Source organism: Argiope bruennichi, chromosome X1 (genome assembly GCF_947563725.1).
Source record: "Argiope bruennichi chromosome X1, qqArgBrue1.1, whole genome shotgun sequence".
NCBI classification, from domain to species: domain Eukaryota; kingdom Metazoa; phylum Arthropoda; class Arachnida; order Araneae; family Araneidae; genus Argiope; species Argiope bruennichi.
The window spans coordinates 107976442-108002327 of record NC_079162.1 but is presented as its reverse complement, the minus strand read 5'-3'; the positions used below and the strand labels follow the sequence as shown (position 1 = coordinate 108002327).

Sequence of the window (25886 nt, the reverse complement as noted above, 5' to 3'; positions counted from 1 at the left end):
AATAGCTTTGTGATTTCTCTGAAGATCATAGTTAAAATTTAACGGAAAGAATGAAAATTATATAATAATAGATAAACCAAAGAAAATTAATAAATAAAAATGTTAAATAAAACAAGAATTTTTTTTTTAAAAAAAAGAAGGAGTTACCGCATTTTCTGGAATGATCGAATGTTTGCACTTCTAAGTGATATTGCATGTACGCAGAGTCTAATTGTGGGCTCGGTGCAGTTCCGATTTTTCTCCGATACTTTGCAAAATGGGCTCAAATTTAACATCTGTTGCCAGCGGCATATCTGCATTATACCAATGCAATTGATGTGACTGGTGCACACATGCTATTTACAAATCATTTGTTAGAAATTTCGACAAAGCGATTGGCAGCTTGAAGTATACGCAGAACAGTTGAGAGTGTATTTATTTATACTGAATAGAGATCCAAAATCTTTACTTTTTTAATTTCTAATTTTATTTTAGCTTTACTGCAGTCGCAATACAAATATTTTTGCCTTCATTGCATTTTCTCAAAAGCTCATTTTTAGATATATTATGATATTTTGGATCGATTTATTTCAATGTAATAAAATTTAAAAAAAAGACTCCCTTTATTGTAACATTTCTTAAATTTTCTTTTTTCTTGAAAGAAGTTTGCAAAAAAAAAAAAAAGCTCGATTTTTAATTTTGTTCTGAAAAATTGTTAATTTTGTCGACATCACCGTTTTATTTTGGATATAAAATAAAACATCGTAAATTGAATTTATATTTTTAATGCTTTTCTTCAGTACATTGATGATGCACAAATAATTTTTTTAAAAATTGTCGATGTTTTTATGGCATCTTGAATAGACGGCAGAATGATTTTTTCATCAATCCCATTGTCTTCATTTTTAGCACATAAAGTACGCTCATTCAAATATTCAAACACGCACAGTTAGGATGAACTTAAAATCTCTTCACAATTCATTTAGCAGTCAAACATAATATTTTCTCACTAAAATAGAATGCATCATAATTTTGTTAAAACTTTAAAAATTCATTATAAAGGGAAAATATTCTTAAACAACTGTAATTTTTACTAATGGATTCAATAATTACTCTGACTTGTATAGCTAAAAACGCTGTATTTCAGAACTCATGTAAAAGAGGGCGCTAGAAAACAATAGCAGTACAATTTTCTATTACATACATTTATTTAAGCAATAATTGCTGAACATGACATCCACTGCACGATATAATACAAGAAATTCATGCCCCAATACCTGTGACAACTGAAGGGCATCCCTGAGTTTGGCCATTATGGCAATGTTGCATTAAATAACTCCAAAGAGGAAAATCTAATGTTGATCATGGTAGTTTTCAATTTTATGGCCTTCACTTATTACTCGATATTCACCAAAAGTATCCTGAAGAAAAAATTTCATTGAACTTGCAATGTTGGGGAGATCAACATGAAGGTTATTGCAGACAGTATATCTCTTTCCTGCTATGTAGACAAAACATATCGACATAAAAGAATGATATATCGTTCATCAATTATTGTGCACGTTTTCTTGTAAGATATTGGGCGACGTTCACACTTGTGATGAGGTGCCAAAAAATATGTAGATATATACTATGTCCCGAGCACTATTTACCATTTCTGAAACGCTGATGACGGCGGACTATGAAAGAAATATATTATGCACAGGACATAAGTTACCTTTAATACACCACTGTAGTAACAATTAGGGATTGCAATACCGGTATACCGGGATACCGAATACCGGTATTTTGAGCCATTTTACAATTTCGGAATACCGGTATTCACAAGTTTAAATACCGGTTTTTCGGTATTTAATAGAAATTTTTTAAATTGTCTCCACTATATGTTCAGGAATCGCCAACATAGCAAAATAGTATACATTTTTGTTTTTATGTCTCCCTAACGGGCGAAATTAATTAGCTAATTAATGGCTTAATTAATTGCTTAAATCTAAATTAGCGAAACATGGATTATCCTTGAAAGAATATATTGTATCCATAACGTCTAATGGAGCAACAGTTATGAAAAAAGTTGGAAAGTTGATTGGTGCAAATCAGCAATTGTGCTATGCTCATAGAATTCAATTAGGAGTAATAGATGCATTATACCAAAAAAATAAAGAACAAAAGAATCCAAATATTATGGATATAGAAACTTCGGATTCCGACATTGAAGAGAGCAAAAGTGAGAGTGATATTGACAATGAAGATAATGACAATGTAATTGTGGAAGTTGATATTGCTAATGAGGATGAAATATTAACCCATCAGGAATTGCTTCCTATAATTTATAAAGTTCGAGAAATTGTTAAGATATTTAAACTTTCCCCTACAAAAAATGCCATATTACAAAAATATATACTAACTGAAAATAAAACAGAATATATGTTAATAATAGATTCTAAGACACGTTGGAACAGTTTACTCCTAATGATGGAACGATTTTTGAAATTTAGAAATCCAATCCAAAAAGCAATAATCGACTTAGACCTGCAAATTAATTTTTCAGACAGTGAATTCGACTTAATATCTAGAACTATATCAGCTCTACTTCGAATAAAACTGGCTGTTGAGGCATTATGTCTGAGAGATTCTAATTTATTAACAGCTAATGCAACAATAAATTTCATGCTGCAGTCACTGAAAGAACAGCACACATCACTATCTGAAGAATTATATATTACATTGAAAAATCGCACAGAAGAAAGGCATACCGAAATAGAAAATGTCTTATGGTATTTACATAATTATAATGATTTTAAAAATGAAAATGAAAAAGAAGAAAAGAAAATAATCAATTCAAATCTGATTAAGTTTATAGTAAATTTTCTTACAATTTTTTACCCACAAACCTATCCACATTCAAAAGAATTCGATTCAGTTATCGAAGATTATGATGACACTAATGTCGATAGTGAAAAGGAATTGTCTCTTGAACAAAAATTAGAATTAGCGATAAAAAAAAAATCAACGAACCAAAATACAATACAGAAATCAGCTATATCCAAAACCATCCGACGAGAAATTGATTTATTTGAAGATGAGGGATTTAGAGGTAAATACTTGGTAAAAGTACATCGCGTATTGCTAACAGTATCACCAACTAGCGTAGATGCCGAAAGAGCGTTTTCGACAGCTGGTAATTTTTACGCAAAATTACTTTTCAGCTTTAATGACAGTACAATTGATGCATCATGTTTTTTTAAGATCACATTTCAAAAATTTGTAATAGTACCACAGACTAAATAGTAATATTTACACTTTTTTTGTGATTTAAATAAATAAGTTGTTCTTTTACTTTTTGTGATTCTTTATATACTGTTATTTATAAGTTCCATATCATTTTTTGTGATATTTACACTCTCTTATAAAACTGGCAAATAAAACAAAGAAACACCTTGTTTTCTTTCTTTTTCTAAAATTTCTAATACCGGTATTAAAACCGGTATCCCGGTATTAAAATCTAAAAAATACCGAATACCGGTATTGAAATTTTGGTCCGGTATTGCAATCCCTAGTAACAATGAATTGAGAACAAATCAAATCAAAGTACTAAAGGGTTCCAATGTATTTTTTAAATATTGTTAAAGTATTTTAAATTTCGTCTCTTTTCGAAAATTATGATGTGGTACTTGATAGTAAAACTCATATTTACTCCTGAATTCATATTTAGATAAAGGATAAATGAAATTTAAATATCACTGAAAAAATTACCATGCAAACAAGAATCTTTGAAGACAGAACACTATTTCAAAACATTAAAAACTTAATAAAAAAATCAATGATATTATAAACGCGTTAATAACTTCTCATTACAGTGGGAAATATGTTGACAATTTTATTTTATTTAAATTAAAGGCTTTGGCGTCATTTATTTTTTAACATTCCATTAGTCATGTGTTCTTCCCTCATAGAAATGTGGTCGCGCTGTATTCGTCAAATACACCAGTATATATTGTTAACAGTAGTAAATAGTATAGCTTAGTAATACCGGGTGATTCAAAAGTCCGTTAACATTCAAAATTCACTACTTTGCTGAACAATGTAGGTAGAGAGGTAAAAATTGATACATATGCTTGAAATGCCATGGGGCTTTATTCAAACCAAAAACAGTGCAAAAAGCGGCCAATAGATGACTCTTCATATGATAAAAAAAGCAATAATTAGCATAATAATTGATTTTTACCAAAGACTATGCTCTTTATATCAAATGCTCAACATGTCGACCGTCATTTGCTAACAATACCTGTAGTCCAGGAACAATGCTTTATGCAGCACCATACAGCATATCTATAGTTGTGGTGAGAAAATATCGTCGGATGTTGTCTTTTAGCATCCCTTATGAGATCGGACGATCGCGGTAGACTTACGACTTCAGGTAACCTCAGAACCAACGTCATGCATTCGGGTTTCCGCGACAATTCTGGGATTTTCGGTAGTCCAAATTCTGCAGTTGTGAGAGTTGACAGACTTTCGGAGTGTGAAATGGGCTTCGTCGGTCCACAATACATTAGACAAACAATCGTCATCCCCCCCCCCATTTTCTTGCACTCTTTTTTTTTTTTTTTTTTGCTTCAATAAAACCGTATTTCTTTTAAAGCATGTGAGTCAGTTTTTATCACTCTACCTACATTATTCCGTGAATCATTGAGTTTTCAAATGTTAACGGACTTTTGAATCACCCGGTAGAATAATATAGATATTTAAACAGAATTTAAAGTAGATACAAACTAAAACACAATAAATTTTTCTAAAACAAACTAGGGAATATAGCAGAAAAGAATTTTTTCTCAGACATAGCATCATCTAGTTATTGAAAAAAGAAGTAATCGTGTATCTGTCAGATAACGCATGACTAACTGAATGTTAAAACATCACACAGTTTGAGATAGAAACTGAAAAATTATACATATTAATATAGATCAAAGGATTAACTTGGGAATTTTTTTTTAAAAAAGTAATTGATAAGAAATATAAAATTTGCAATTTTATTGCAAATTTTTTTAAAGTGTCAAAGTGTTTAATGAATTTTCATATTTTATACCTTATCAAGTCTTCCAAAACATCATTTTAGGAGTTGTGTTTTTCTCTCGTTAAGAGTTAAGAGAAAGAATTTTGGAATGTTGTGTTAACACTAAGAACGCAAAAATTATTTATAAATTATCAAATTTCTGTTATACTATTTGTTAAACTGTATCATGGTATTAAACATATATGTAATTTCGTATTATTATTTGAATTTTAAAGTGGTGCTGAAGAGTTTTGTGCAATAATATGCTCCTAAGTTAATAAGTAAAATCTTAAAATTGCAGTTAGCTTTTATTCCATTGAAGAAACAATTAAATTCTGAAAAATCCTTTCTTAGCACCGATTACGCAAGAAGTAAATACGTGTTAATTAAAAAAATCTAGTCAAATGATCTGTGTTGCAAAGTTTTCTTAATCATTTTTTAATCGTGGAATTTATAGATACTATATGTCTGTATATAACTATTATCATGTTAAAAAATTTTATAAAAAAAATTACATTTGGCCATATATGAAAATAGTATATAACTTTAGAATGGCAAGGTTGTCAAAACTCTCGAAACCTCGATATTAGGGGACCCGACCAAATAAGTTATAATTACATAGCCAAACAGACATTGCTATTGTCCTAGCCTCCAAGACTGGAAAATAAATAAATGTTTTCAGAAAATCAGTGCCGAACCATATAGCACAAAATTAAGTGATAGATCTCTACTACTAAATTCAAGATTAATTGTGTTAAATAAAAATGCAGAAAAGTAATGAATTTTTTCTCGGCTCTTTTAAAATTACTTTAGTTATAGGATCTTTTGAAGCAAATTAACAGTATTACGAACCGATATTTCATTATCTCAAAAAAATGAAGTACTCATGCGATGAGTAATACATGATGAGAGTTAAAACTTTTATCACAGGTTCCACTTTAAAAATTTACAGAAATTATAAAGTAACGTCACTGTTGAAAAAGTATTTATTTACATGAGGTATGTTTTTTTTTTTTTTTTTTTTTTTTTTTTTAATCTTCTGACTTTAAAAAAGATTGAAAATTCTCTCCGCATTTTAAATCAATAGAATATCCGAAAAGAGATCAAAATAACAAATCCAGTTCTTCCTTTTCTTTTATTTAAAAACCTAAAGACAAAATGGGGTGATGGGGAGAATTGGTCAGAGTCATATCCTCGATGTTTGTGTATAACATAATACCCCCCCCCCCATTTCATTCAGAATTTCCAAGAACGATGATAAAATAGTAGCAAACTTAAACGATGTTTCCGTTCGAAAACGAAAGAGCCCTAATAGTTCGTTAGCAAATGATTTGAAACGAAAGAGAATTGGTGAACGAACGACTTGGAATCAGACCTTTCGACGGAATTGAATTTCTCATTATATGTGTGAAACTCATCACAATCCAAGCGCTCGTCGTGCCATCTATCGCATATCTGCAGCATTTAAAATATCACACTAGAATATTGGAAACTGTGTGGAGATGAGTTGTCGTATCGCCTCGATAATCTTCGGGTTTCTGGAAAGAATCACACTTAAGCTGTGTTTAATTTAAACTTTCAACGGTTATTTTTGATTTCCGATGAACAGCAAAATTGTACTTTGGTTGGTTTTCTTTTAAAAGCCCTGCATATTTGGGGTATGTACATTCTAGACAAGGAATTTATTTGAATAAGTCCAGGTTTCATCAACCCTGTATCTATAGTAGAAGTGTGCAATCAACTAGGTTGTTTTCAAAGTTGAACTGAAATTTATTAAGATTCATTTCTAAGTAAATAAATAATAAAAAGTTGCTCTGAGAATAATTATGGGTAAGTCTGAGGAAAACAAATTTCAGGAAAGAATTGGAAACCTAAAGTACTGGTATTAGTTGTGAAAGTGATTTGTTAAATTGAAGTTGAGCATCAATAAAGACAAATACAAGAACATGTTGAAATATATTTTTGTAAATATCCAGTACTTTTCAACCGTACAGACTTCCTTATTTGCTTGATTAAAATAATGATTTCACAGTAAAACTCAAACTTCTAGTCTTCTTTGATAATCTTTATGAATGGTATAATACTCTCAAAAAAAGTCCTGTTAACATTAGATTCTGTGACAGTTGAGAAATAAAACTCTTAATAAATTCTATTTAAAAGGACTCTAAATCTAGTTCATGTTCCTTTGAAGAATTTGCTGAGATTCTTCTTTCTTCTCCTTAAACTTTTGCTCTAGTAGCTCATTCAGCTGCTCAATTTCCTCTTTATCATTATGGTTTGAGTGTGATTTAACAGCTCCAGCAGTTTGTAGAAATATGTTATTTCTATGACAGCGCCAACAGTTTGAAAATGATAACTTTATCATTAATTTATCGTCTTCTACAATCGGCAGCCAATCCAGATTTTATTTTTAATTTCTGATTTTTTTTCATCCTTAATACTTGGATATTTTTTAATTTCTTTGTAATCTAACAATAAATAAATATCATAAATATTTTGTAAGTAGTTAAGTATATTAGTATTAAGTATTTTCGGCAAAAATGTAAATTAGAAACATTATACTTATTTAATCAGTAAAATAAATCAGATTTTAATCAACAAATAATTTTTCATATAAGCATGGATGTTTTTTTTCTTTTTGCTATAAATACTTGGGTAATAGCTGTATTAAGTCTGAATTACATCCAACATACAAAACTGGGCATACGACTATCGAAAAAGTGTTGAAAAGAGCTTAAAGATTAGCTATTTGTAAATGTTATGAACTGAACCTTCTGGAGATTGAAAAAATAAAAAGAAAATGCTGAAGCTAACAGTTTTACAGTACCAAAAATGTAAAAAGTTTTATAATAGAAATGCAATTGCTTGAAATCATATGAGAATCAGAAAATCAAGGAAAAGGAGAACTCTCTTTAACAGTTAAAGGAATAATTTCTCGGTTTTGTTGGTAGCTGTAGCAGTTACAAATTAAAAATGTTTTCGGATGACGTTCAGTCCATCATTTTGCTATATTTGAATGAAAAATAATTACTATATTTTAAAGAATTTTTTTATAAGATCCTTGAAAACAGTAACTTAAATATTTCCAGAGGTTAGCCTCCTCCAGCCCCAATAGGTACATCCACATAGTCTACACACTTATTGGCAAAGAGGCATTTCCTCTTTTTTCACATGTAATGAGACCCTTCAGCAATAAAGTATTGGCAGAAAAGAAATTTAAATTGCTACATGCTAGGAGAAAAGTCAAAAGTACATCTGGATTATTTTTTGATAATTAGGAAATTTTTCACAAAGCTATTTATATAAGTTTAGATTTATCCAAATTGATGATGACGATATGTTGTCTTTCCATAATTTTAAAAGAGATGTAGATGGATTCAGTATTCAAGATAAATAAAGTATATAAAGTTTTAATGTTATTGAAGAGGAACCAACAATAAATTCAAGGAAGAAATAAGGTGGTAGATTTTGTTTCTCATGCTTCACAATGTGATTTAGCAAATAAATCATAATTAATGAATTTTCTACCAGGAATTTAACATAATATTCTGTTTCTTATATATTTTTAGATTGAAAACATTGGAATAATCCAAAAGAAAAATAAATTGGGAAATATTGTGCTTTCATATTTCATTTTTTATGCCCTTCTTCTTTTGATATTTTCTTTCAATCCTTCATTAAAAACGTAATCAACATTGGCCAGATCTTCTCCTTTCTTTTAGCTATTTCATCTAGGATATTCTATAATGTAGTTGACTTTTTACTTTCCTAATAAGCAACTCAATGTCATTGTCGTCATATTTATTCTCCTTGATATTCTGAAAATCAATGTCAATTTTTTTAAGTATAGGTCTATATAAATAAAAGTGAGACTCGCATAAATGTAGTTTGTATATTAAATACAACTAAGCAACTTCATATTTTTTTTTCAAATTTTTCCTGGGTCCAGAATTTATAACCTCTTGACAGTGGCGTAACGAGGGTAACATGCTCCCGAGGAATGGCATTATCTTTTTGCTTCATTTTTATTTAAAAATGATTTAAATGCACTAATGATTTGTTCTGATGGCGGCCCATAATACTATCCCTGGAGTGTATATATTCATCTTGACTTTCAGTCGCTAAACCACTACCTAGTGATGAGGTCATGGTTTTGCGGTTGGAGGAATCCGGGTTTGAAATTAATTCCACTAAAATATTACCTTGTATGCAAGCCTGGTGCATGATAAACCTGGCATTTCCGGTCACCAATTAGTATGGTGAGGGAATTAGGAAAAGGAGTACCAATTCTGTTGTTTCCCTTATCATCTGACCGCGGTTAAAAATCCCGAGCTCTATCTGAATATAGCTCTTGTATTGCGTCCAAATGGGACATTAATATAATTAAACTAAACACAAATTTCTTTTCGTAATTACCATGAAACACATGAAAGGACTTAGTGCAGGTTTCAAGATAATTAACAAAATTGATATTTTTTATTAATTAAAATCGATATTTGCATATAGATAAAAAATAATTTTATCTTTAATGTTTCCATTCCTGTTGATTGCAAATATTACAAATATTTTAAATAATTTTATTTATTTGCCTCCAAATTGTCTCTTGCTTTTTTAAATTATATAATAAAACCTGTATATAGCAGTACTGTCTATAATGATATTTTTTTTGGTGTCGGTGAAATTCCCATCAACTGGATGTATTTTGAACCTGTGTGTAGTAATAATCGCTTTTAATTGCGTCTGTCTACACTGATAATTTTTCCTCTTTAGAAAGTTGATAGTACATATAACTAGATTTTTTTTTCTTGGAAAACAACAGTCCTGTCATCCGGAATGTGAGACAACAAAAGCCTCCGTGTTCATGTGTTGATTTTTTTGCAATAGAAGAACCAGGGAAAGCGAAGGAGATAATAATTGGAATGTGCATAGGTATTTGTTAATTATGGAATGTCCAAGATAAAAACTAGAGACTACAAGTCTAAGATATCACTCTTTTTGGTGTTTTCTCTTCTGTTATCGGTTCATTTGCTTTTACGGCCCAGTCAAATAATTTAATTAGGTATGGACGTGAAATTTGTCTCTGAGTTTTTTCAGGGCATCCTAATTTATGGGAATTGCCATTGTAAGAGACCAAGTAGCACGCTACATTGTATAATATTGTAAGTTTTGGAAAAAACAATATTGTTTAATAAAGTTTTACAATACTGAAACGGTGTAAAATATAATTTAATCAATATTTAAGCTCAGTATTATATAATACAATACTAGCCGCATTCGGCTGCCAGCTTCTTCGCCCTGGTTATTTTTTTATGCTGTTAAACAATTAGTATGGAATGCATTTATTTTTAAAATATTTCACCTTGTTACGACAGAAAAACATGAATTTGATTGAATCAATATGTTACAAATTACTGTAGGAGCAAATTAAAAATGTAAATACCACTAAATAAAAGGGGAAGTGAAAATCCTGTTTCGGGTAAGTTAATGCCAAAAAAAAGCATTTTTTTAATATTTTTTTTTTAATTTTAGCATTGGCAAAAGCACGTGTTAAATGTTTTGGGGATGAGTTTGAATTTAATCATAATGTTATAAGTCTTTTTAGATTGTGTATTACTTTAAATTTTAAAAATGTATTAAAAATAAAAGAAGAAACTGTACAGAAATGAAATTGATAATTATTAAAAGGGTAATTTTAGGTGGGGGTTAAAGTAATACTAACATCATTTTTCTGAGATTTTAGTTCTGGAAGATATGGTCGTTACTTTACATAGATAAGTCATTGCGATTCCTCTTCTGACTGCCGTTAAATCTGCTTTCGAGCAGGATTAAACTTTTTGTTTGACACCTAATTCTTGATTTCTTTTACATCTTGTTCCCTTTGACTGAAAGGAGTTTTGGGGACGCGGCGAGTCCTCTTCAGAGTTTTTCTTATAACAGTTTGCTGGTCCATTGTTTTGTGAAACGTTGAATAAATGCAGCTATGAAAACATTCACTGAAGCAATCTGCAACTTTTGTATATTATTTGTTTATATTTCACAGTTGCCATTCGGCAATAAGTAATAAGAGCGATTTTTTTATATGTGCGTTAGCATTTTATATAAAATGATAATTCCCAATATTGCATAATATAGTTTCCTTGGTATTCAACAAATTAGTTCCCAATTCTATAAATATTCTCAAAATTAATTCTAATTAACTATCAGACCATGAAAAAATAATTAAATTTTTAGCACATCTCTTAATTAATTTTTAACTTCAATTTTCCATACTTTTGTTTTTCACTTATCTGAAGATTCAAAGCAGCGGCTTATCCATTAAACCTTTGAAACTGCGAAATGCAAGATTAAATTATGGTAATTGCAGTAGGAATACTTTTAATTCGATAGGAATACATTTAATTTGAAAGATCATTTTCATTTAATAACTTTTTTATAATTTAGAGTAAAGAACGCAATTTGAATTCAAAGGGGAACCGATTTCATTCGCAACTAATATTTGTTATAAGAACAAATTATGCAAATTAGATTCAAAAGTAACAGCTTTTAAATATATGGAACAGAAAAAAATTCTTATTATTCCGAAACTACTTGGCGGATGTAGATTATAAAAATTAAAATTTCACATTAAAGAAAATGCAAAATAAAGTTTTCAGTTAAAAAATGCGTTGCTCATCAAAGTCCTTAATAGCTTTATTAAACATATTAATTTTGGTATTGTTTATAGTTAATTTGGAAGAGAGATTTTTCAAAGACAAAATTTTAAAAATTCAGATATATTTATTTTTTTTAAAATGCGAATATATTTAATTTTTTTTTCCTTTTCTAACATTAATTTGTTTCATTTTATATGAATAAAAGGAGAGGTGGGATATTTTATTAAAAATCGGATGTTTTCTGAAAAAATATTAAGCATCCAATAATTTTTAATTCGTAATTAATTACTTTTATTTTACTTCTTTTGATTTCCTTTATTTAGTTTCCTTTCATTTTCTAGCAATAATTTATTTTACTTTAAATGAATAAACCAATCGAAAACAAGGTATCAAAAAATGTATGCTGTCTCATCACTTTAGGTAAAACACAAAAAATGAAAAATTAGTTGTTATGCCGTACTGTTAAATACATAATTTACTGTAGTGTCATCACAGTATTAATCAAAGTAAGATTTACAATTTAATTTTCACAATATTGTTCAAAGTAGAATTTTCAATATTTTTTTCACAACTTTATACCCTATTCATCTTTCAATGAAACATTTCTGGTATAAAGTCTCAAATTAAATGAATCATTATCAGTATTTTTAAAAATTTTGGAGTATTTTGAATGTTGTTACATATTGTATAGTATCCAAAACAGCACATAATATTGTACAACATCGTAACATTTACAAAAGAAGTATTATAAAATATTTGCTTCAGTACTGAAACAACGTAAAATGTAAACATTTTCTAACAACTTTCATGATAAAGAGCACAGTTATACTATGCTGTATAATATTATAAAGCATTGAATAAAGTCACTTCTCTTAACACATAATAAGAGGAAAGAAAATGACTCAAAAATTATAACTTCAAATGTAAACAAAAAAAAATCCGCTTCATACTCGGCGGAGAACGTTAATGGCAGACTAATCGACGAAAGCGGTGCGGATGAAACTTAAATGCCATGCGCGAATAGGTCATGACATGTGACTTTTACGTCACATGAATTGACCCCATTAGATAGTCGGTTGATGCAAATAAAGCGAAATATGATTCTCTTGTTGATGTGTCGTTTTCCGGAAGAATTTTGGATAGTTGAATTTCTTCATTCCCACAATCTATCCCTGGATAAGTAGCTTGGAAAAAGTCCCCTCCAAGTATCATTTAATGGCTGCACTTCGGAAACACAAGAAATTCAAAGGGCTTCACAGTTCCATTCAAGTTCACTCTTAATACACATCGTCCTGAGGCGGATACAGGTTTTCCATATGCGGTTTTCAATATGGGTCCATTCTTACTAAACTTAGGAGCATTCAGTTGTCGGTGAAGTTATTTAGATATGACAGAATAATTGGCATCTGAAGTGGTGAGGGCTTTTACATATTGTCCATTTGATCTGATATGGATGGTGTTTCTTTTTAATTTATTCGTTATGTACGTCGGAGAATTTTTCTTTAATTTCGACCTCATCTCTTGTACAGTCGCCCCGAATTAGTTTTTTTCATTGGATAGACGTAGAGAGCTGCTGGATCTTCGTAAAGTTGATTGGGATTGTCGGTGTAGATTGAGCGTCGAGAGTAAGGTGAATTGCTCTGAAACTGGAGGAAGTCGGCTGAGCGTAAATATCGCCAAAGCTTTGTAGAGATTCTGTATCAATATCTCGTCGGTGATTGAATGTTCGGGCGGCTCTTGAGTCAGCTAATATTTGCCTTTTCCTGAAGTACCTCAAAACGCGTCCTGGTCGTCCGCAGTGGTAGCAGACGGGCACATTGATGTCAGTTCTTCACAGGTCCGTTTTAAGCACCTGAAAGCCGCTGTTCCTTGCTTCACGTCTTGGTGGCGATCTAATTGGAACTTCGAGAAGCGGTGTTGCATAGAGGAATAGTGTTACGTCGTCCTGGAGCAGCGAGTTGTGTCAGGGCCTTTTGTCTCACTACCGATGCAATGTCAGGTGGGGATTCACGTTCATCACTTGGATAGTGTTGTATTTCATGCAAGAACTTCCGAAGTTCTTCCCTTACGATTTCGCGAATTATGGATCTTATGTCGCCAAAGTCTGTTTCTGCTAAGATTGTATAAACATTCGTCAGTCTCTGAAATCGTGTTGGAGAAATACGTCTTCGCCGAAGACTTTCGATTTCACAGCATCTTTTTACGAACTAGTCGACAGTCCTAAAATTTTGAACTAAAAGAATCTGATACAAGTCCTCCACTTTACCCTTCATGAGATGGGCCATCTTTTCTTCTTCCGTCATTCCTGGAGCCATAACGAGAGCACATCTTGGTTGTAGCATTCAGATATCTCTCCAATTTGCTGAGAACGAGTATTTAAAAGGCTCTCAGTTTGGCGTTTTATGTCATCTGTTCTGCAATAAGTGTTGTTAAAGGAATTCTTGAACGTAGTTCAATCAGTGAAAGAAGCAGTTCCTGCCAGATAGAAAATAACATTTGCAAGGCACATTTGATCATCCCAACGGTTAAGGATGGTGATTCTTTCAGACACATTTTGCATATGTGTCTGGGCATCTCCGAAGAATATGCAGAGATTTCTTGGTAGCTAGTACGTCAGAAAAGGTATTGTGGAAGTAGGAGCTGAACTGGTACTAATAAATAGGGTTGTTTCCGTTTCTGTTACCGGACATTTTCCCTCGAACTTCTGGTTGGATCAGGCAATGGGGTCAATTCATGTGACGTAAAAGTCACATGTCATGAGCTATCCGCGCATGGCATTTAAGTTTCATCCGCACCGCTTTATTCGATTAGTCTGCCATTAACGTTCTCCGCCGAGTATGAAGCGGATTTTTTTGTTTACATTTGAAGTTATAATTTTTGAGTCATTTTCTTTCCTCTTATTATGTGTTAAAAGAGGAAATACTGATGTGCTGATGGATACTTTAATGCGAAACACAAGAGTGACTGCCATGATAAAATGTTTTCTTATTTTCCTTTCAACAATCCTCCTAGGGTTGATAGCTTTGGTATAGATTTTTTCAAGCCTTCGAAGTCGGCGCTATGCTTCGATGATTTTGAAGAATTCATTCAGTGTGTGTTCATTTATTAAATCGTAAATGGAATTCCAGTAGTCACAAATGTTTCAGTAATTTTTTAGAAAAATTCTTCGAAAAAAAGAAATTGGTAAGCGATTTCCCAACAAAAGCAATCAAACAAAATCATGAGAGCATTTCTAATTCACTTTATTCACATTTGATGAAAATTCTGATAATTTTGAATATGCTTAGAAGGTTTTAAAATGTTTACATGAATATTACATTGCATTTTCTAAAAAATCTTATCTAAATGTAATTAATGTAAGTAAACAAACTCCAGCTGCAAAAATAACAACTGCTATAATGCTAAACTTAGGTGGAAATAAATAAATTTCTTAGATTTATTTAATAAGTGAAATCTTTACTAACTACTGAAAATTGAATTTTCTTATTGACTGTTATAATATATATATAATTGATGTATTTTCTTAAGCGTGCTCTTAATTTGATAAATTGAATGCTTATATATATATATATATATATATATATATATATATATATATATATATATATATATATATATATATATATATATATATATTGGATTTTCCTAGAAATTACTGTAATGTCAATTTTTTAATTAAACAAGGTATGGTTTGGGATTAATCCTTTGGCTTAAATAAAAATAGAACTTTACTTGCATATTGGATCACTCAATAGATGGCGCTGGGTGCCTACCTCTGTTTACATAATTTACCGTTAACTTTTTTTAAAAACAGGAAATCACAATCGATTGTTTAAAGCTTCCTTGACTGTTGGATGGTATGTGCTGGCTTTTTCGTTTTTAATTTTAATTTTAATTTTAATGCTGTTTTTGTTTTTTTGTTATTGTTTTTATTGTATTTTTACTTTGTTGTGGTTCTTTTTTTCTAATTTGTTATTTTGTATTTCCTTTCTGTTAAAATGGTATATCTCTTGAGCATAATTTCAGGGGATTTTCGGGTCACGAGGAATCATTATTAGACAAAGTCTGTATGTCCTCACAGAAAAAATCCCTTTATTTGAATCCCTGCCTGAGGGTGACCCTTGAAAAAGTCTTCAGGCCGGATTCCTTTTTTTAATATTTTTTTAATAATTTTTTTGGTTTAATTTTTATTTGATTTTTGTTTTTCCTATTAACTTGATTCTAATACTTTTGTATATATATATATATATATATATATATATATAATATAAAAGTTTTGAAAACACATGTCATTTAATTAAGTATATAAATTTGTTAAGTATAAAAACCATTAATTAACGTCAAATAATTTTTGCATTTGATTTTTAGTTTTTGGCATAATAATAAAAGGCATTATGAGGTTTTACTTTTTTATTATGAACCTTAAAGTTTTCTTTTTCTTTTAGTAATTCATGTTATTCTGTTATTGCTGGGTAATCATGTCTAATAACAAAAGAGCAAAATGGATGGCTCCAGAAAGCATTATTACTAGTTTTCTAATTACATTTGCAGATTTGTGATGGATTCAAAGTGAATTTATATCAAACAACTTTTCTATTGTTAAAAATGAAATGTCAATAGTTTATTGTACTATTTAAACTGAAATTGACTTTTATCATAATATCATGTTATACCATTGTGCACCTCAGTGATTTCTGTTTTAATAAATACAGGTCTTTTCATTGAAAATCGATTTCCATAGCAGCATTTATTATATAATTTTTATTCCCAACTTCATTGCTACATGCATGTTTCACTTTTTTCTTTCTATTTTTTTAACATATCAATTTTGAATTATAAAATTCTGTAAAAGCATAAAAGTGTTTCTTCTAACTGATCTTTATATCCTATTTAACTTCTCTCTCTCTCTCTCTCTCTCTCTCTCTCTATATATATATATATATATATATATATATATATATATCATGACCTTATTATTGTTTATTAAATTTATTGTATTGTATGTTTTATTTTATGATATCCATTCAATGTAATTTTTATAAATGTCACTTTAACATTAAAAAAAAATTTCATAAACGTTCTGCTTTAAAAGTATATTGTTCAACATAATTTTTTTATTCTTGATAAAAAAACCTGTTGTTTAGTATTTAGAATGTTTCTGTTCTGTTGAATAAAATTGATTTTATCATTTACATTGACATTCTTGTCATACTGTGTTTATATTTTTTCTAAGTGTCTAGAAAAATAAATGTTGACAAATAGTTTTGAAGTTTTTTGAATTAGTGTGTACATTGAAACATCCATTTGATCACATTTTTTCAAATAATTATCATATATATTTTAGCTATCTATCTATCTATCTATCTATCTATCTATATATATATATATATATATATATATATATATATCTTGTAATGTGTAAATAAAAATTATGAAAGCGTGATTTTGTTTGTTTTTCTTTAATGATTTCTACAAATTAAAATGAAATAACTGATTCATAAGTTGCATAGATTTAAAAAAAAAAAGGTATCTATACCTTTTATATTTCATAATTTAAAATTGTAAACATAATTTATTCAATATATACTAATTTGAATTTCATGTTCTTTCCTCTGAGCAAACTGAAAACATCAAAGTCTCAATATTAATAAAAATCATTACATAAGAAAAAAAATGTAATAATTTTATTAGTAAGCTTTAAAATATTAACTTATCTAAGAGTAATAATTTATTTTTAAAAAGAACTGTATTTATAAGATTCAACATTCAATAATATTTAAATAATATGTAAAAAAAAGAACATATGTAATTTTTCAAAACACTGCCATAGTCATTTGTCAAAATGTATCCTTTGGATATAAAAAGGGAGGTGGGGAAGGATATGGGAAAGGAAAGAATAAAGCAGCACGAAACGAATTAAAAAGCGACGTTAATTAATCATGCAAAAACAATAATTCCATTGAAAATACTAATTAAAATTTTAATATAAGAAATAAAATTATATAACTACGAAAATTTGGAGAAAATAATTCAAAATAATATCTTTAAAAAAAATCAGAAGTTTTTAATAACTGATCGGCTAGCGTAACATTTACTAAACAATGGTTTCATCAACGTTATCGGCAGACATCCCGGCATGCGCAGAAAGGTTGAAAATTGAACAGAAACGGTTTGTTTGGTACCTGACACGTGACCGCGAATTGACCCCATAGACCAAACTCGGGAGGTTCTCCTTCTATTAGTCGACTACTGCGTAGCTTGTCCGTCTTTTTGTTATCGTACCCGGCTCCTCCACCAAACTGACGCATAGATGAAGTTTGAGTAGATAAACCATGTGGCAGCTAAAATCACTTACTAAACTCAACTCGAAACCAAATCTTACATCTGCTTTAATCCACAAGACGAAACGACTCGAATCTTCCAGATTTATAAAGATACAGAAATTATAAGAACATTCTAGAACAAACGAGAAATGACAGAAAGTAAATCAATAACAAAAAAAAATTTTAGGCAACTTGCCTGTAATCAGATACGAACTTGCAAACTGTCGCTCTCAGATCATAGCGTTCTGCCACTAAGCCATTCAGTCCGCCCCAAGTTTGAAGAAGTTTCCTTAAAATATATTTATGTTCAAACTGTCTATAACGATAATTTGTTTATAACAGTTTTTTTCTAGGTCCCTACAGTAACATTATAGACAGATTTCACTGTATTTTATATCATTAGCTTCAAACCATAAATAACTTATGAAGAAATTTTTTTTTTTTTTTTTTTTTTTTTTTTTTTGCTGTTTAAAAAAATAGTTTAGTTTTAGATGACAGACAATATTACGATTTGGCAGAGAATATCGAAAACAATGTAATTTTCCATAATATATAGTTTTACTTCATTTTCGAGCATAAAACATATTTTAATAATCTATGCTTCATTATTCCTGTAACAATAATTCTTAAATTAGACTTGAATGGCTTAGTTTTAAAAAAGAAGTAACGTATAGCTTATTTTGAGAGATGTATCTTACTGAATTCAATTTTTTCATATGCTGATAAATTGGCCCAAAACTAATTAATAATTTTGTAATATATAAATATTTTGAATAATGCATGGACGTTTCATCTTCATTTATATTACTCATATAATGACGTTTCTTCCAATTTATTTTAAAAGATGTTGGGAGTGTTTTTGTTATTGTGACTTTGGGAAAAAAAAGAGTAGAGAATTTCGGGTAATAATACAGATAAAATTCTTTGTTCACAATTTAGATTCTCATTCAATTTATTACAAACGTTCTTTTCTCTATCAAATTTATTTTTAAAAAATCGTCATTTCTCAATATTCTGCTTAGGTTTCAGTTTACAAAAACTTTTAGCCAATAAGAAATTAGAAAGCTGATGCTCAAGCAATGATTAATATTTGAAAAAAAAAAAAAAAAAACTTTCTCTAATTTTTAAATCAATAAAAAACAAAAAAAATGAAGATTAATTTCAAAAATGCTACATTTTTTATTTTAATTTTTATTATTAAGTAAGCAATATGAGGAGTGGGAGTTAAAGAACGATTCTGGATAAACTCATCATGATATAACTGTTTATCATTATCTGGTTGGCAACAAATCTCGAAACCGCTCTACTCAACTTTTCTGTTTTCGTTTCTTCCCATTTTTGCCGGTTTTGATTTTAATTTCATTGCATTGAATTGGATAGAAAACAATTAAAGGTAAGAAGCATCTTTTAATCTATCTTATTTCTTTTGTTGGTTTAAGTTTTTATTTCAATTTGTGATATATCATCATTACCATGTTAGAAGATTTGTTCATAAGTTGCTGAATTTCATTGCGAGTACCGTTATCGTTTTATCAATAATATATTTTAGAAAATTTTGAAACCTCATAATATTATGCATAAATTTTTGTGTGTGTAGCGTAAATTTTGTGATTTAAATATCGTTATTTTAAAAAACTTTTTCTGAAACTTGAGTATGTATAAGTAAACAAATACCTTCTAAATTTTATTACTAATGAATTCTTGAATTTATCACGTATTTGAACTCTAACCTTTTACAATAGTAAGTCTTAAAAATAATGAATTCTAATATCTTGTGGAGACTCCGTTGGTTGATTCACACTAAATATCTTACAATGAGATCCATTTGGCATTTTTGTGAAATGCATTTCAATACTTCATCAAAACGTATTGCAATTGTTTTATTGTTTAAAGATTTCTTAAGAAATTGTTACAAAATTAGAGCTAATCAATAGCAAATAATGTACATTTTTGTATAATCAAATGTATATTTTTTGGCTGTTCCACTGTCAATGAAAATATTTCCAAAGTATCATTCAATCTATTAAAGGATGAATGAGCTGCAACACATTTTAATGCCCATAAAAGTTCAGCTTTAAATTATTGTTCTTGAATTGAAAAGTTTGAAATTGGCTTATTTTCAGACACCAGATTTGAGGTTTTGGTCTTGATTTGCCATCTCCTTCTGTATTCCCTTTAGATACAAAATCTGATATCAATGATGACTTTTTTGAACCAGTGTGCAATTTTACGTTTTCCTCTTTTAGCATGATTAATAAGTGTTTGTTTTCCCATATTGCATTAGCTTATTAACTTTTTACAAAGCAATATGTAGCAAATATTGTGGAACTTCTGAAACTCATTCAGTAATCTCAGAATTGATGTTTTAACCCATCCAATCTTTATTAATTACAGATATATTCTAAATAAGTTCACAATTTCTCAAATAATAAATAAACCTTTTAATAAACTCGCATTTAAGTTATTAAATACTATAGAAATGCTTTTGCAGATTAAATGTTACTCTTCACACCGGAGAAATTTCTTCTATTCTTTCATGCAGTCATAGCTATCTGATGCATGCTCATTAGCTACAATCTGGGAATCTCATGAAAAAACTCTCTCAAAGGGGAGTAAAAACTCAAAAAAAAAAAAAAGAGAGAGAGAGCGAGTAGAAAAGGGGGTAAATTTCCGTTATTGTCTAGTCACTAGTAGTGTTGTTTTTGGAGCTTTGTCTATGTTCATTTATTCTTGCAATGTCCCTGTTTTTATGGGAATATTCAAATTTCCCTGCATTTCTCCTGTTTTTTAGATGATTTTTAAATTTTCTGTATTTTCCAAATTTTTCTAATGCTGTAGTAATCATGAAACGGAAATATTCTGGAAAGGATTTAAAACATCTGAATATGAAGAAAGGAAATCAAATCTTTCACAGAAAGAACATGTTGCAACATTTCATATTTAAAAAAAAAAAAAAAAAATTAAGCTAATCTCCACTTTCATGTTAAACTTTTCTTTTTCGTGGTCTTATTTTTTTAAAAAATCAATTAATTTATTTTTGTTTTGCTTTTAAAACTTGTATCAACATCCTGCTAGTTCTTCACTATGCATGAGTAAATCATTGAAACCTTTATCAGATCTAAATTCTTTTAGTAAACAATTTAATTTATTTGAACTTTCAAAAGTCTAAATTGCATTAAAAATGTTTACTTGAAGAATAAATACTTCTAATAACATTCACTTTGCTTAACATTCTGTAAAAAAAACTGCTATTCATATAAAATTAAATTTTAGAATTTTTTTTCTCAAAGATACAGGCTGATTTTTTTTTTAGATAATTGCAACTTTGCTTTCTGCTATTTCATAGAAAGCTTCATAGAAATCTCAATTCAAATTTAAACATAGTTATGATATCTGTTCAACTCGGCCACTTCATACTGACAAAGAATTGGATACTGAATTTGAAGCATAACATTTTAAAAACAAATCGTCAATTAAATTAAGGGTGGGTGTAGAGAATTATGAAGCTTTTGAACTGTTGAATTTTATTATTTATTTATATTTTGTATAAACTGTTGTTTGCAGTGTTATTTGCAACAAATTTCCATGATTAAAATAGGGCAGAAAAAATCCTCTGATATCCAAAATTCATTCTTGCATCATTACGCTTGCCTCATTTATTACTCTCCTGGTTTTATTTGAAATATTTTCTTTTGTATTGTCTCCTAATAACCAAACTGTTTTGTATTGAATATTATCTCCAAGGTAATGAGGCATACATTTTTTAGTTCTATTAATATGCACGTATACCATATGCTACTATGATAAGATCAAATCTCAAATCTTTTCTATATATTTCCAGTATTTACCATAATTTCTTTTGAATAATTTATTACTCAAGCCACAAAAGGTTAAGTTTTGTCTAGCTAAAAACGTAATAATAATAATTCTTTTAATAACTTTGTGCTAATGCTTCGTTTTTCTTTCCAATAAATTTTGGAATCCTGGATCAACAGTTTTATCATTTTGTAATAATTCTAAGGAATCATATCAATGATAAATAATTTGTTGATCACATCTAACCCTCATAAAAGCATTGACATTGCATGTTTTCATGTATAGAAATGTTCAAACAATGCAAGGCTTTTAATTTTCAGGTAGGCAGAAAGAAAGGCTGCTTATTTTATTAAACATTAACATTTCACCATCATCACAGATATAATGAAAAGTTAAATTTCATTATATTTCAAAAGTTAAATTCAATCATAAATTTCATTATTATCATAATTTAATACTATTTGTAGTGATCCAAAATGCACATCTTCCTGTGATAAACTGGTTCAAAATCGCTTTCATCACTTGAAGATATTAGATTTGATTTATAGTCGGAATATATTTATTTTATTTTGAAATTAGTTAATGTGATATGTACATACATGGTGGTATATCATACACATTGTATTAGTGTAAATATGTACACAGAAAACATTACAATGGTGTTATATTGTCAACACCAATTCGGTTCATGTATTGTTAGCTGAATTGCTAATCGAAATTGTACAATATGCTTATATGTAATCATTTTCTATTTCAAATATCATCGCAGATTGATTTATAATTCTTTCTTTCAGCATAAACTCGTACATTGATCTGAATAATTGTTGAGGATTTAATCTTTCAATAATAGAATTGTAATTTCGTATACAATCTTAAAGTTTTGATCCTTTCTGTCAGTATAAATACATTCGATTCTAAAAGTAAATTATTCTTGTAATAAGAATTCTGAATAACATCCAACTTTGTGAGTAAATGTGTGGAAATATTTTGACCCTACCAGTATAGTTATCTTTATTTGTTTATATTTTGATTACAAGTGAAGATTGTCACAAGTCACTTGGATCGTAAGTGAAAGAGAATGTGTATTTAACTTATAGATTTTTGTAAATATAGTCATTAGGGTGGAACAAAAAAAATTAGCTTTTGATTTTTAATTTGTAATAGCACAGAAAAGTTGCCTTTTAATGTACACAAAATAAATCATAAAATATGAAAAATATTGGAGTATGTCTTGAGGTACCGCAAGGATGTTAAAATTTCATAAAAACATATTTTTTGGAACTTTTTCAAAGATTTAATTGCATTGGCATGGCACTGAGTTATTGCCGGAGTGGATGTTATTGAGGGGAGGCGGAGATTTGTTTGCATCCTGTGACAAGGACAGAGCTGGTGTCAGGTCAATTACTTTGCTGAATTCAGTTGAGTTGGCTTTTCCTCTCCATCTATTGTATAACCAATTTGTTAGTTTGTGTGCTTTGTTATGAGTAAAAATGGCTCAGTTTAAATTAGTGAAGAAAGGACAAATGTTGGAATATCCTATTTTTGGGAAATTTATTGATTTGCTTGAAGTTGAACTGCCTACTTATGAATCTGTTAAGAAGTGCTACTGCTATATTATACATAACCTGAAAATTGCTTCAGTGAAGGATCCTTCTGTTAGTGAAATATGTGATACTTTAGTCCCCATAATAGAACAAATGTGATCAAGAGCTTTTATTCCCGTTGTTTCTAGCAAAAGAATTTACAAATGATGTTTTTTTATGCTTAAAGTCTGAAAGCAGAAAAAGTTCAGTCAGAAGTTTGATTCCAACCTCACAAAATTTAGAGAAACTAAACTTTTATTTGATATTGCTGCCTGTAAGTATGTAAACTTTAATACTTATACTTGTATAAAAGAAAACATGTCAATTTTGGAATAAGAGTTTTTAAACAATCAACATTCCAGCAGGAAAATGGTTATAGGTAATATCAATATAGCTACCACAAGTACTTTGAGGAAGAAAGAATCAAGAAAAAATAAAGAACAAAGAATAGTAAATTTAATCAAGAATGGACAAAAAATACTAGTGTATCAGAAATGGTTACTGTTGATAATGACTACGCTGAAGAACAACAGTGTTTTTTACAAGAAGAGGCAAACTAACCAGAACCTTCATATATACAAAAAGAGAAAAACCAACCAGATTCTTCAAATATACAAGAAGAGATAAAGCTACCAGGTGCCTGTGTGGTTTAATATTGTTAAAACCTTCATGTACTTATGATTCCAAACATCTGTTTAACCTTGTCTCATATTCAAGATATCTCTCTGGCGATCTCAAGAATGTTATAGACTCGATTATTCAAAGAAATGGATACTTTGCTGCTTCAGAAAATATATTTTCGTCCACTCTAAGTGATGAACATAAAATTTAAAGAGAACTTCGTTTGTGACATGTTTTAAAAGCAAGAACAGAAATTAGAGACAGTCAGGAAATTTAAAGTTCCAAAGATAAACTTCAATGCAAAGGATTACATCAACATGATCTTGGGGCTTGAAAATGACATAACTGAGTCTCCGTCCTATTTTTTTTTTTTTAAACATGTTTCCAATGACTCTTTGAAAGACCTTATATAGAAGGTATCTGAAGCCTGAACCAAATAGTATAGTGAACTTGGTTATCAACTTTCCCTGCTTTCTTGTCGCATGCAAGCAGAGGAAAGGGCTGTGAAACTGATGGCCGAATTGGCTCAGAATGTCTGCAGTTCAATCGCAAGAGAAGGATTCATAACAGCAAAAACTGACTTGCATGTGAATTCATCAAAATTTAATGGAAAAAACAGGTTATTGTGGCAATGAATTTGTAATCATTAAGAGTACAGAACTAAGAAAAACAAAATTTGACATTTTAAATTTTTTTTTATTATTACTATATTTTGTAATTATTTTTTCCAATTGTAATGCTTATATATGTATTTAAAACCATCTTTTGTAACATATGTACGAAAAATTCGTAAAGATGTTTTATCAAAGATTATAATTTTTCAATTTTTTTTTAAAACAAAATTTTAGTTTTTTGCAGCATCTTGAGATATTGTAGTATTGCAACCAAATTTTAAAAAATTATTTTTTAATCTAAAAGGCAACTTTTCCTCGCCATTACAAAAAAAAAAAAAAAAAAAAAAAAAAAAATGAACTTAAATTTCTAAAAATTTCTCTAAGGCTATTTTTGTTCCACTTTAAGTCATATTGATTTATTGTTTTGATTTTTATTAAACGTTTAATCAAACCAATTATATATTATCAAAATCCTTACATCTTGAACCAAAGTATTCAAGTATGTTAAAAAATATCCATTTACTTTATTCATTACATTGTTTAATGTTATCAGATATAATGTAGAAAACTGATTAATCCTGCATGTTCAATCAGTATTCCCAGTTGACATTCATGAAATTTCTTGCTCAGCTAATAAGAAAATATCTAGCAATCATTTTCCTCATGCGATGGGGTTCATATTCTTTTATGTAGAGAGTTGGGATTGGTTTAAAAGACCAGCTGTGCTGAATTGCAATTATAAATAAATTTAATTACTAAAACAAAATAGATTTTTTAATAATGATTTGAGCGTTAAAGGCAGAATTGAAATTGATAGATCTGAAAGTTTACCTAAAATGAGTCAACACAACTCTGCAGTGCAGTTGAAAATATCATGGTATCTTTTGATATAATTTGAAGAACTATAGGCTTTTTGTGAGCAAGACCAAGTAATAAATGTTAATGATTTTGATGGGGATAAATATGTTAAAGAAAATTCCTCAATGAATGTCAAAATGAGTAAATAAGTATGAATTATATCTACATGAACTGTTAAGAAATAATTTTTGACAAACAAGTTAATGATATTTTAATTGTTATATTTGAAATAAATTATAAATACCTCTAAGGTAAGTGTTATTATTCTTTTCTCTTGATTTGATAAAAATAAGGTCGATTTTTCCCTATTCAGTATTTATCAATTGATTAATTTTATCATAATTCTTAAATTATGAAGGGATCATTTTCAATGGCAGTTATTGTAGTTT

At 29.2% G+C, this 25886-nt stretch overlaps 2 protein-coding genes across 2 annotated transcripts in view; one reads left to right on the top strand and one right to left on the bottom strand.

Annotated features, from left to right (window-relative positions):
* The window catches only part of LOC129958759 (monocarboxylate transporter 12-B-like), a 153880-nt gene extending 153646 nt beyond the window's left edge, over nt 1-234 (bottom strand). The window contains exon 1 of the mRNA XM_056071430.1: nt 148-234. Coding sequence (XP_055927405.1) covers nt 148-196 — 49 coding nt within the window. The 5' untranslated portion in view covers nt 197-234. The remainder of the gene's footprint in view (nt 1-147) is intronic.
* Nucleotides 235-19278: 19044 nt separating this feature from the next.
* Nucleotides 19279-25886, top strand: part of LOC129958688 (methionine adenosyltransferase 2 subunit beta-like) — a 29478-nt gene continuing 22870 nt past the window's right edge. Inside the window, exon 1 of the mRNA XM_056071334.1 lies at nt 19279-19398. The gene's annotated coding sequence lies outside the window, so the exon portion shown is untranslated. The remainder of the gene's footprint in view (nt 19399-25886) is intronic.